This window comes from Cyprinodon variegatus, unplaced genomic scaffold, assembly GCF_000732505.1.
Source record: "Cyprinodon variegatus isolate N-32 unplaced genomic scaffold, C_variegatus-1.0 Scaffold184, whole genome shotgun sequence".
NCBI lineage: Eukaryota > Metazoa > Chordata > Actinopteri > Cyprinodontiformes > Cyprinodontidae > Cyprinodon > Cyprinodon variegatus.
In genome coordinates this window covers 1,186,596-1,200,787 of record NW_015150637.1, presented here as the reverse complement: position 1 = coordinate 1,200,787, position 14,192 = coordinate 1,186,596, and the positions used below count along the sequence as shown (strand labels likewise).

Here is a 14,192-nt window from a genome sequence, read left to right as displayed (position 1 = left end):
TTTTTAGCGTGCGCAGTGAAATAGCTCACGTTTTTATACACGCAAACCTTTGATAGATCCGGCCCACTGTGTTTTTATGAAAGTATTGTATTCATTATAAAGACCTTCCTTTAATGTCTTTTTTGTTGATGAGCCTCTTTGTGTGTTTTTTTATATGTGTTCCTGTTGATTTCCCTTCAGGGATTATAAAGTTTAACTGAACTGAGCTACAGTGCAAATATTGCTCATCCACATGAGGATGAGTCCTTTTGGCGGCACTCTTATTCAGGGATCACTGCAACAAGTCAGTACAACTTGCATACAGGTTTTGGAAAGTTTTCTTACTGGTTACCCTTCTTCACACTCCTGGGATTCAAACCCTGATGTAAAGCGGTTTTATGGCTTAACCCTATGGATGTACAATAAATAAAGGGTTTTATATGCAGAAAATTACAGAAATTATTAACTCTTTTATATTTATACAGATGTATGCCTTTATTTAATATGGTGTTTTACTAGTCTTTGCGAGATATTATTCTGGTAAAGCTTTTCACGAGGCTACATTTTTAATCATACTCTAGTTGTGCTTTTGTTTCCAGTTCATACATTTATATGGGGCAAGAAGGCCTGGTTTGCCCTAATTCCTGCTGAACATGTTCTATCAGTTGAGGTCAGGTCTCTGTACATGCCAGTCAGGTTCTTCCACATCAAACTTTCTTTCTGTCAAGCTTCATGGCCTTAAGGATATGCCTTTTTCCACTAATGTGCAGGGATGTCAGTGCAGGAAAATGCCACACTGACTGCTCCCACAGTGTTTGATCAATAAAATTGTCCAAAATGTCTTGGTAAGCTGGAGCAATAGGAGTATCTTTGGTAAAAGACTTTTACATCCTATTTGTAAAAAGGAGCGCTTAAGGCAGGTTATTCATCCTTGCTGCAACCAGACTCTACGATGCACCACTACAATGGCAGTAACTTGTGCAAGGTACAATGTGCAATTACTATTTAATACCGTTTCCTGTTTCTTTATATTTGATACCCAGTACAATAGCAATATATATATATATAAATATCCATCTATATAAATACCCTGTGCAATAACCCTGTATAATAATCCAGCTAAATAAGAGACTTCAGCTGTCATATATGTGGACGCACTGTACTGTATATAAACCCATGCACCTTTTACTTCCTTTGGCACTTTCTCCGTCTATCTTTGAGTTGATGTAACGAGGAAATTTCTTCACTGTAAGATCAATAAATTCAATAAATCAATTTAAGCCCAACTTCTAGGTACTGCCCCACCCCACAATCCCTTCTATGCCAAAGTTTACACTTGACATAATAGAGTCAGGCAAAAACTGCTCTCCTAAAAAGTGCCATGCTTAGACTTGTCGACTGGATTTTCAGAAAGGCTTGAATTTTCCTTCCATGTTGATATCTCTTAACTGTGTCCTTTGGAGGTATGCTTTACATCACAACTGACCAGTGCATCTCACACCTTGATTTCCTGGGAAATTTATATGACAGATCATGGTTCCTCTGTCCTGGTCCTTCAGTTTCAATTTCTTGCTTCTTTTTTTTAGTTCTCTTTTGCTTTAACAAACATGAATAACATATTCAGGTCATTGACAGCACTCTGGAGAACCTGACTGTAACTGAGGAGGTAATTCAGCTATTTATTTCAAACGTGGAAGAAGATACATATCTAAGACGTGCAGGAAAACAGACTTAGCCACAATTGAGAAACCCTGGGACAGATGCACACAGAGAGATACACTAGGAGTAAAGCAGAGGAAGAAGTGTTTGAAAATAAATACAACTAATAAATTAACAAATATCTAAATTGTGTCTTTTTCTTCTTTCTTGAGCTTTAAGTCTTTGCAAAGTTACAACGTGCTTCTCTGCTGATAATCAATTTTTCTGCAACCTTATCTTTATTGACTTTTCAACCATGTTTCCAATAATCTACAGGACATAAGTGTACTCTCACATGAAAGGAAAAGAAAAGATACAGAGAGGTTAATTATTGTCCAACATTGTCAACTTATTTGTCCTTACACTCGGATGTTATAGGATATTTTAGAGCAGTACTTATTTCATACAGAGTATATAAAAGAAAAACAATAGATGGACAGCCATGTCTTGGTAGATGTGATAAGTTTTACATTTAATCTATAAGCAACTCTTGTTGACATTTTCAAAATGAATAAAACATAATGCTTTATGTTTGTTGCCATACTGCACAATGATAAAATGCAGAAACTTCAATAAAGTAATAGTGCTTTGCCGAGCTACTTAAGGACGCAATGCAGAACTGTTTTTATTTTTTAACTGATATATGAAAAAGGAAGCAGCTCCTACAGTATGAGTCTTCTAGTCTGTGTTCTTGTTATGCCTGTGACACACTTATAACATGTGAGCAGAGTTTAGAGTTTATCAGTTTGTCTTTTTATTTAAAGGTGTTACAGACGTCTCAGTTGTGCGCATACAGGAGGAGGAAATAGCAACACTAAAAGAGTGTCCATCTTTCATTACCCAGACGCTTATTCACACAAACAGCCCCAGACACCAAACAACTGCTGACCTTGACCGTCTCTCTGCGCTATCAGCCTCACAGCTTAGACTCAATTAAATATCTTAAACACCTCACAGGAGACATTGAATGCCTTTCTTATCATTATCTACCTCTATTACTCCTCATAATTACCCTACTTAAAGTCTGAAAAACAAAACTCCACCTCACAAACTACTGTTTTGATACCTGCAGAGCAACAACATTGCGTCAGACTATGTCAGAGTTTGCCTTAATGTGCAATCCAGGTACAGCACAAAAAGTCTTAAATAAACTTTGTTGACACCAAAGGCCCAGAAGAAGGTCAGAGTGTACTCTCGCAGGGCCCCTTTGCGGTTAAGTGTGTCAGGACAACGTGTTTATGCTAAAACTACAAGAGGATGTGGTTAACCACAAGCACCACAAGCAGTGCTCCGACTTAGAGAAGCTGTTATTTACGCAACGCTCACAACACATGGTGTTCTAACTGCTAGGGTGGCATATAAGTGAGAGCATTATGGGTTACAAGCGTGCAGAGAAGTTTATTGTGGATTTTTATCTGAAGTGGTTTGTAATGTAAAACATATGACCAGAAAGTCCACAAGGCATCACACTGTCTGTTGCTGTGCCTTTACTGTTCTGTAGGTGTAAACAGATCCTTTTTTTTTTTTTTTTTTGGAGTGGAAGGGGAGGAATCGTTATGGTAGATTTAACTCAAAGCCTTCTTCTTAAAGTGAGGCTCACAACAAAATGGTCTTAATGCGGCTGTGCCTTCAGCCTCATATCCCTGGAAAGGAAATGAGCCAATTAGTTGGGAATGATGTATAACAATTGGATTTGATGCTGGTTAAAAAGAGTGGCTGATAATTATTTGATCTTTTTCTGGTAAATAGCAACTCTTGCTTTGATTGTTTTTGTCATCACACAAGTTTGTTTAGATGATGTTTCTTTTTCTTTGCCTCTGATTCGTCAGCTATCCCTCATTAATACAACTTGTTCCTCTTAGATCATTTTTAAAGAGACATTCAATAGTTTTGGTTGCCTGTCAGTGAAATATTCACCAATATGGTGTGATTATGATATTTACAAACCCGTCTTATTCTGTGAGCCTGGATTAATATAAAACTGTAAATACTCCTTGAAACTATTCTGTAATGGTAGGCAGATATTCAGATGCTTCTAATTCCTTCTGTGAAGGACTACTTGTTACAGTAGCATAACAAGTATGTCATAATTGGTTTAAGTGATCTGACCCACATGCAGAGAACCACTCAGAGACCAAGGGAAAAAGTTTAACAGGTTTATTGAATGTTGATGAAACACAGAAGTAGGAGCTGGAACTCAGTGGACTGGTGAACTGGAACTGGAAAGTCTGAAGGAGAGGTCACAGAGATGGGAGGAAAATTGACTGAGGCTTGAATATAGCTGGAGAGAAACTCACGTTTGAGGGGGCTCCTTGAATATAGTTTGGAGGAGAGGGAACTCGTTGGAGAGCGGACAGGTGGACATACGTTGGACCCAGAGGAGTAAAGGAGCGGACTGTTACTGTACTTGGTTTTTCAAAGAGGACTTGAACGGATCATGTGGAGGTTTACCCCTGCTCAGTGTGTACTCAGTAATCCTTCCAGGGGGAGCAGGTCCATGTTATCCAGTTACACAGGAAGGGCTTCCTGCCGGAGAGCAAAGACAAAACAAGAGCTTGTCTGCCTGGCTGTGTGTTTCCTGGACGAGGCCGCCTTTTACAGCTGCTTTTTGTGTCTCTGCTTCTCTCTCCTTGAACCCCAGTCGGCCTCAGCAGATGGCCGCTCACACTGAGCCTGGTTCTGCTGGAGGTTTCTTCCTGTTAAAAGGGAGTTTTTCCTCTCCACTGTCGCTACAAGCATGCTTAGTGTGAAGGATTGTATTTGAGTCAATGAGTCGATGCAGTGAACTGGTTTTCCTTAGATTAGAAAACTTTGTATCAATTTGACTGGATGATCTGGTTGAACTGTAAAGTGCCTTGAGATGACATGTGTTATGAATTTGGCGCTATATAAATAAACTGAATTGAATTGATAAGACTCAGAGAAACAAAGCTTTGGTTAGACTCTGCTAATCTCAGCTTGGCTAGAGTACCCAAAACTGGCAAACACTCTGGCCTCAAGGTAGTGATAGCCCGCTGCTCAAATACTCCTCTGGTAATGATCCAACGAGGTGTGCAGGGAGGCCCAAGGAGGAGAAGAGCACCACCTGGCGGTAGAGAGAGAAAAACACAAAAACAACCCACACAAACTGGATTCCTAACAAAGTACTGCTGCACTAACATAAGAATAAGGGCTTTGTTTGATAAATGATTCTATAAAATAATGAAAAAATATTACAGGTTGGCATTTGAGAAATGAGACAAAATGTATGTGTCCTGTTATTAATCTGAAATGTAAATTTTAGTAAAAGGGACTTGAATCCAATTTTAAGTTCAGAAAATGTTGGCTTTTCAAAGCCAAGTCTAAATTAAATCTCTTGCATTTAAGGTAAGCGTGACTCCAGTCAAATAACAACAACAACCATTTAGGGGGAATTTAAGTGGAATTTTCAACTTTTTAATCTCTGTAAGTACTGATCAGTGTGGTTTAGTAACATTCTAGAAAATGTAATATAAAACCTTCTCATTAGGTTTTATTTTAATCATGAGTTAAGTGAACATATCAGTTAGGCAATCCCTCTGGTTTTCCAGTTCATGAACAGTAAAGTTCAGGTGGATGTCATTTTCCTTCTAAAGAATTAAACAAAACACACTAGTTGCTACAAGTGAATGTTCCTGCTTCACTATTTCCCACTTCACTGTGTTTGTTTACCTTGCCAATACAGTAATTGTGTGATTTTTATGTGTACCATATAAACCACTACACCAGTGGAAATCCAAAGTACCACCAATAATGCTCACAGCAAAAATGCAAGAAGCTCATTTATGCATCTAGATAATCTAAGAAGAATGAAAAGCCAGGATTCTGCCTCACTGCTACGGTTACAATTTTTTGGTGACATTTGAAAATGGGTGCGGTAGAACAAGATACTGCAACTGTATCTGCAACTATAAACTGGTATAAAACATTAATATAATACATTTCTAAAGCACAGGTTCTAACTTGTTACAACTATCTCCCAGTCATTGAAAGATTAGTTCCTTCCTTTTAATCCTTATAAGCTGTCCTTTAAACGTCAGATTAACTAAACTAACATTGCTTTTAGACATGTTAAGTCCTGTGTTGAAATGCTGAAACAAATGTTTGTATTGCTTTAGATCATTTATATATTAACTATATTAACAGTGCTTTTAAACTAGCATGTTGTATCTAAAGAGCTCAGCATTTCATGTACCCTCACGGTTGGACCCTGAGGGTACATATATATATTCTTTCCGCTTTAACTGAGTTCATAGTTTGTGGTGTTTTTCTCCTGAAGTTCGTTTACTTCGCATTTAGTTGCATTTAGAAATGATGCCATGCTCAACTGGACGATAGCCACATTGGAAAACCAAGGGATTTTGCTTTTGCTTTACTCTGTTAGCAATTTAACTGGGATTTATATTCTATTAGCATTCCTGTGACTAATATTATCAATAATCTTTATGTTAGTATAGTCATTTTACATTCCTATGCATTTGATCCTGCCACTTGGAAGAAATCTGTCATGAAGGGTCTCGCTTACGGACCCATAATGAGACTCTTTGGAGATCAAACCAGGTACTTCCAACCTTCTCAGCATGTGATTTGCTTTACCATTAGGCCAATAATAGGCAGTTGCCTATGGTGCCAAGTTCCTGGGGCCCCATAAAACTCTGTTTATATGTATAGTTAATACAGCTATTCCTTACTTGTGCACATTAAATATGTTTTTTTATCACAATCCTTTTGCTAAAATGTCATCAGAACGCAGCAAACCATTTCAAAACAAACGATGCAAAGAGGGGTGTTGCCAACTTAGCGTTTTAGTCGCTATATACTATTTTGAGACCTCTCAAGTACTTTTATTTCAAAAAAACATCTAGCACCAAATCTAGCGACTTTTTTCTACTAGTGGAGAATTTGGCAACAACATATAAAAGCAGCGAACTCTGCTCTCCTGAGCAAGTAGATTGGTAACCCCGCCTCCTGCTCTCCTCTATCTTGTCTGCTGTCATGATTCATGCAGCTATTTTTTCATCCAAATGAAAAATGGAGAACAGATAAGCAGATCATGGCTTGTCTACAGTGAAAAGAAGGACTGGGTTATTTACTTTTGCCGTCGCCTTTTTGGAAACACAGGAAGGAGCAATCAGCTAAGTGAGCTTAGTGCTTGGAAAAAATCTTTCATTCCTTTAGAGACAGCATGAAAAGTCAGCTGAGTACAAAACATAGAGAGGAAAACAAGAAGAAAAGGGACAAGAAGAGAGGGACAAAACCTAGAACAAATAATGGATGTCTATTCTATTAATGTATGTCTATTCTATAAAAAATTATGTATCTGTATATTGGGTCTGTTTTATGTGTTGTTTTCTCAGTTCAGAGGGCCTCATGCCTGTTTTTGCCTAGGGCCCCAAATTTCCTAATTCCGCCCCTGATTTCTGCTTCATAAGGCAACAAAAAAATAAAGATTGAGACTTTCAGTTCATATGATAATTAATAAAATAATTATGCATAATGTCTTACATTCTGTCAGTAAATACCTGCAATTATTAAACACTGTAGCTTTAAGAGCTGGAAAGACATGCATAAAGAGGAAGGATGTGCAAAGTGTGAAAAGTGACATGGGTTATTAAAAATACTCAAATAGGAATAGAAAACAATAAGAAGTGGTGGAAAAAAATATGAATAGAAAAATGTGTTAGACTGACTCTGCAACTCTGTTGGTCCTCAGACAGGTAAGGGTAATAATCCTTAGCAGATTTGTGGATTAAATATAAATATCTTACTGGCTTTAGACAGCAATGTCAATCAGAAAGCCTTTAACATGCCTCTTACAATAATTAAATTAAATAGAAAACAAAAAATAAGCTCCAGTCTTCACCGTCCGCACCACTTAAATTTAAAATAAATATTTGTCCAAATACAATAGAATCCAATGAATGGTCAATAAACAAGCCTCCGCAGAACTTGATGATGTTCTGAGGAGGTAGTTCAGACATTTTCTTCAGGTATCCTACATAAAACAAAGATCTTGCTCCTTTAAAAGCTGTTACTAATACTTGCAGTCTTAACTTACATGCCCCCCCTCCCCGTAAAATCCTTTTGCTTTACTCACTCCAACTTTTCTGCCTATAAACACAATTCCTCCCCATCGTGTTTTCTGTTTTTGTTTCATTTTCCTTCCTCTTTTCTTGTCTTTTTCTTCTCTATTTAGGCTTTGGCATCAAAGACAGATGGTGTTTGGCCTTGTGATGCTTCTTATGCTTCTCTCTATTGCTTACCGCATTGAGGGACCACATCAGAAGGTGACTGCACTGTTATTTATATGAAAATACCATAGGGGCTGTCAGTGATGTAACCAGCTACAGTACATAGGCTCTAGCTTTAAGAGGCATACACCTTATTAGAAACTGTTTATCCTGTAATTGAGAAGCTTTTTAATCGACGCATCATTCTGTCATAGCATTACTTAAAATAACATAAGACTATTTTTTTTTCCTGCTTTCTTTATAACTTCCCTAAAATCATCCTCCAGTCATTCTGTAAATCTGCATGCAGCTCTTCCGCTGAAGTTTTTTCTCCCACTATCTCTGTTTTGGATAAACTCTTTTCACGTCCCATTGGCATTTTCTTTTCAGTTTTGTATGCAAAGGCCTGTGAGTTGTGTAATCACTTCTTCTCAGCAACAATTGCTCATGGCTGGCCCCTCACTTCCCAGCACTCTGCCAGCAAACAGAGACAGTATGTGCTGTTTTTGTTTTCCTGGGTTTCCTGGGAAATTGAGTCTTTGGTAAGCCTCCCCCCCTCACCATTCCCAACCTCCTGACATATATTCCGTTCAAACCCTTTAAAGTCCCCTCCTCTTTTCCCGTAATCTGGATTCTTGATGCTTCCTTTTGGAAACAACCTGCCCTGGCTGAAGGGAGGAGGTATAAAATGGAGGGATAAAGTCATAGTGGTGGAGAGAGAGAGAGAAAGAGTGGGAGACAGAGAGAGAGATCTTGGCTTGTGTTATTTTACATGTTGTGTAAGAGCTGGTTGCCACCAGAAAGAATAATGGTGCTGTTCTTCTCTGAGTGCTGAACACTCCTACCCTACAGCTCTGCTCTGCTCTGAAACCCAACAACCTCTCCCTCTGAAGGTTTCTCTTTCTCTCTTCCTCTCGCTCACTTGTCCTCTCCCACCCTTTAAAGTACCCTCTGTTTTTCACACTTTCACTCATGTACCTTCTCTCTCTGGTCCCTCCCCCCCCTTATGCATGTGGCTCTGCCATGTGGTGGACTGTCCCTCTCTTTGGCCCCTGCAGTACGTGTGCTCCATGGAGAAGAAGACACTGTGGTGCGCCTATTGGGTCGGCCTGGGTATCCTCTCCTCCGTCGGTCTTGGCACCGGCCTGCACACCTTCCTGCTTTACCTGGTAAGACATCATTTGTTCATGGCAGAGCTACTCCACGCTGCAGCTCTTCACTTCCCCCCATGCTGGTTTATGTCACGGCTCAAACCCAAACAGAGCGGATGATGGTGGCGCAGTCAGTGACGCAGATTTTTAAAAGGCACTGTTGATGTTTCACTGGTTGTGCTGCTGCAGAGTTAGAAAAGAAAAAAGTGATTTTCTGGAGTTGTTTTCATGCATTCGCATTTATTTTTGATGCATTTGTCTGTTTGCATTACAGAGAGAAGTGGGGATGTTGAGGTAGCTGCATTGTTTTGACAGGCAGTCTAAAAACATTTGCACTCACTGACCCCTCTGAGTCCACATGAGGATAAAAACAACCCCCCCCCCTCCCCTTCTAACTTCTTTCTCTGTTGTTTTCTTTTTATTTGTCCCTCCCTCCCCTATATATGCCTCTTCTCTTATTTGCGTTTCCACTTTTACTCTTCTCCTTTTTTTTTTTTTTTTTTGGGTGGGGGGGATATTTTCTTCTGATACCAGGACATCTGCTGGTCCTTTCTGCTTCCAGTCCATCTGTCATCTCTCACACTCGGATGCTCGGATCCGAACTAGGAACTTTGAAGTGCGTGTTCCTCATCCTGCTGTTTTGGTTTTGTTTTCAGATAAACGCTCCAAAATGTAATATGAGAGACCTTGTTGTATTTTTCCCCTATAATCTCTCTTTCCGCGCTGCTCAATTCACTGGAAAGTTTCAAAAAAGGGGTAATGTCACCATCTAGTGGGCGTGTCCGGTACTGCAGGCTGTGGTGTCACTGAGTTCATGACAGAACCTGATGCTCCTTCCTGCGGCTGCTGCTGTACATTCTGTCTCCAGCCTGTGAGATACAGCCTGTTAAACACTGTTATTAGCGCTGCTGATGCACAAAGCTCACTAAAAATACGCCTTTTTTAAAATCACATAACGTGGTGGTTATAAAAGATGTTTTCTCCCAAAAAAATATGTTTGTAAAAGAAAACACAGGCACTGTAAATTTCTTTTTTATTGATTTTCTTTGATTTTTTTTTAATGAATTTACAGACTTCATTATAAACAGTAAAGTGCAGATAGTCTCATTAGTAAATGATTGTAGAAAACAAAACAACATTTAAAAACCCATCTTTATGATAATACTAAGCAGAATTTAACCAAACCTTTCAACAATAGACCAACATACCTACATATCCAGCTCAGAATCAAATCATTTTCAGATTATTCTAAAGACGAATATAAAAGCATATTTATCAGGAGAACACATGTTTATTACAAGATTATATCTCTTTACACTCAAAGATGCTTTTAGCTCCCTAAAAGCTCACATTCACTTTCTGATAAGAATAAAAACACAGACCTTAGCTAAAGAGAGGAGAAAACTGCAACTAGGGGGAGAGAATAATTTTGCAACAGACAAAAAAAAGGCTTTTAAACTGAAACATTTTGACAAAAGGCTGTGATGGTTTTTTTTGTTTTTTTACCATATTCATATAACCACTGTGCATGTATCACAGATTTTTACTTTTAATGGGGGATAATATCATGTTTGGCTTTGTAGCAAAGAGCACAAGTGCAGTTATTTGTCTCTTTAATAATAAATGTAAAACATTCTTAGATGTTATATTCATATACCATGGTCAGACAATGAAAGTAAATAGAAGACACCAGCAATGAGTACTAAAAGAAATAGGGAGTTTATATGCAGAGGGGCTCGGAAAACGTGTGGGCAATCAGGTGGAGGATCCACTGAGGCTCCACTTTCCCTCATTAAGGGGTGGGCATTTATCGCATCATTTATCATTATCGTGATAAAAACTTTTTTTTTATCATCTAAATGATAAATTAGAATAAATTATGTTTAACATCTCGCCCAACGCCCACATCCCCACAAAAAAAGGTAAACTGTCAGTTGTCAATTTGTAAACAGTCTTTCATCTTTTATTATTATCTCTTGGGGGATTGATGCATTTCAAAGAAGAGGATTATATGCCGTTACTCTGCACTTTACTCTGCAAGATTAGATTGGTTGGAAAAAACATCCTATCTAGTTGTTTAAACCAATTTTGGTTAGATGGTTTACTGGTCTGACTGTCTGGCTGTTTCCCCTTCAACCAAAGCATTGTTGGTTCAAACCCTGGTTTTGGCTTTCAAAGTTGAGAACTACTAGACAGATTGGTAAAATTCATCCAATGTTTTTGGTTGTGTTGACCAATCTGTTTTTAGGGTGTCGGGTGTTTAGCACTAAAAATCCCACTCTTGTATGTAATTGATGTCCCAATGAAGCTTATTTTGCATGGGTATATATTCAAAGTGTTATTTGTTGTTATGAGAGTTGGATAGCTGTGACATGCAGTCACAGCCATACAGTGAATATAGCGAAAAGTAATGAAGACTTGTTGTTTTTTTAATTTTCACTTTTGTCCCTTTCACAATAGAATAAAAAAACAATGATTTAATGACCATATCGCCCACAGCATCCCTCATCCTGACCACACTGCCACTTAACCCCCACTCATGTTTGACTTAAGGAGACATTGGCTTTATCTGAGTATAGCAAATCAGAGCTCCTAATTCCTCTACATTCATCTTTCATGGGATTAACAGTAAGAAACATATGATGGTAAGGAAGGGAATTAAAACCAGTCCTTATGAGCCTAAAGAGAATTCCATCACTGGGTGCAACAAGCTGACATTACCAGACATGGCACCCTCTGCTGTCAGAACCATAAAAAAAAACAAAAAAAACATTAAGCCTGCAGTGCCTTGCAGTAAAGCAACAGCTCAGCGTGGTTAAAGACCAATGGAGATCATTTATATAATTTATATACAACGATCTACAGGAACTAAGTTGTAGTCAAACATCTTTAGAGCCTCTTATCAAATTCATCAAAGAAAATAAAATAGATTTTTCTTGTAAACTCAAACAGAGACATAGCATCAATGATCCTGAATCGCCTTCTGAATTATAGCAGCTGTGACAGCTGTGACCCCCCCCCCCCCGACTTTGTTTATTTTATACAATTTATCTATTTATTTTAGGGGTGTGGGAAATAATCGTTTTGGCGATATATCGTGATATTCGGCTGCCCAATATAATATCGATCTTTCACTTCTTAGTATCGATTTTCAAAAAAAAAATGGTTACACAAAACATTGATGGGAAAATGGGCTACCTCTGCACCACCACTCTGGCAGAAAGCGCTGTGGAGCCCTTTAACTGTGCGTGCAGCACCAAATCTGTATTGGAGTCAGTCACAGTGGAAGAAAAACCCCAAACAACATGGATAATAATACCTAATCAATATTTTCTGATGAAAATATACAGCACTTGCTGAAAATATGGCAATATATAGTGATACTGCAATATCGTGATAATATCATATTGTGACCCAAGTATCGCGACAGGTATCGAATCGCAACACTCATGCCAATACTCACCTCTAATCTATTTATAAGACCAAGAATAGCATTGTTATCACCAGTATTAGCATTAATAATGACATTTACTCCCACATACAACAACTCTGCAACTTTAGCTCCCTACTGATAGTCGTACCGTATTCCTGGCACTATTCCGGTCTTATCCCACTTGGAATAAAATGTTTCTTTTTTCATGCTGGAGCTTTTCTTATGCCTCAAATTTCACTAGGAGATGCTAAGTTGTTTCCCTATTGCATTGAAAGCAGTGCTGTTATTGTAGATATACAGGAAAGGCTTTATTTACTGAAGATGGGCGTAACCTGTACGATTTGTTCAATCGTCGCACGCAGCTACAGCTCACACTGTACAACGAAACCGCAGGGTTTAAAATTTCGCAGCTCTCAATGTATGTTCTCACACTGTGGGGCGCGACGCTCTGATGCGATCCACCTGCTCACAATGTATGTCTAAAAACTGCGTCGGACTCCTCTCTGCAGTGAGATGGCGCTACTCGGACTCGTCTATCTGTAAGCCAAACGAGTAAAAGAGGAATATGTAGCTCACTAAAGAGAAACGCGCTGCCTTGGCAATTTGTGCCATGTTGTGCTGAAAGCCCTTAAAAGAAAAGGCAACAATGTATTTGGACAAAGACATGGCTGAGCAAATGTGGCTACTACGATCTGTCAATTTTACAAAAAGAATTCCACTTCACCCACACCCTCGCCATGCTTCTGCTTTTTGATTCTTAGAGGAAGAAGAAGAATCCTTGTTTGCGCACTGAGTGATTTGCCCACGAAGGCCGACTGAATTTCAAAAATGTTTGATTTTCTCCCGACCTCACGATTCCTGATCGGGAGGTGATCGTGAGAGGCTGATCGCCCCTCGTTACCCCCTGTATACTACATTAAGCACGATCAGGCTGAAAGTTCGCCCGATCGAAAAATTCTGACAAGACTGGAAAATCGGCCCAAAAAAGGCAAAGAATCATACAGTGTATGCCTGGCTTAATCAATTTAGGAAAAAGTAAGTGGAAAAACACACAAAAATACAAATGATATCCCAGAAGGACGTGGTAATCTGTCAGATATCTTTGGATATATGGATTTAAAATATATACCCCTTTAAACTATGGTCAAACAGTAGACTGTACATATGTTACGCCAAGCTTTATTAAAAATGTGTTAACCATTTCTGATGTAGATTTAAAAAAAATGCTAAATAGTTTTTTTAAAAATCCTGTTTTATTAAGTTGTGGTAACAACAATTAAATTCAGTTAAGTTTATTTCTATAGCGCCAATTCACAACACATGTCATCTCAAGGCACTTTACAGTTCAACCAGATCATCCAGTCAAATTGACTCAAAGTTTTCTATTTAAGGAAAACCAGTTGATTGCATCGACTCATTGACTCAAATACAATCCCTCACACTAAGCATGCTTGTAGCGACAGTGGAGAGGAGAAGCAAAGAGAGCATAACATTAGAGATTGAACTATCTGCAGAGCATGAGAATAGAGATAGAATGAAGCAGAATGATGAAAAGGGGGTCCCTATGTCCTCCAGAAGTCTAAGCCTATAGCAGCATTACTATAGAGATAGCTCAGGATAACCTGAGCCACTCTTAACTATAAGCTTTATCAAAAAGGAAAGTTTTAAGTCTAGCCTTAAAAG

The 14,192-nt window shown here is 38.6% G+C and overlaps 1 protein-coding gene across 1 annotated transcript in view; it reads left to right on the top strand.

Moving 5' to 3' along the window:
* The window catches only part of vmp1 (vacuole membrane protein 1), a 105,530-nt gene that overhangs the window by 11,118 nt on the left and 80,220 nt on the right, over window positions 1-14,192 (top strand). The window contains exons 4-5 of the mRNA XM_015379028.1: window positions 7,892-7,982; window positions 8,984-9,094. Of these exons, the coding sequence (XP_015234514.1) occupies window positions 7,892-7,982; window positions 8,984-9,094 (202 nt within the window). The remainder of the gene's footprint in view (window positions 1-7,891; window positions 7,983-8,983; window positions 9,095-14,192) is intronic.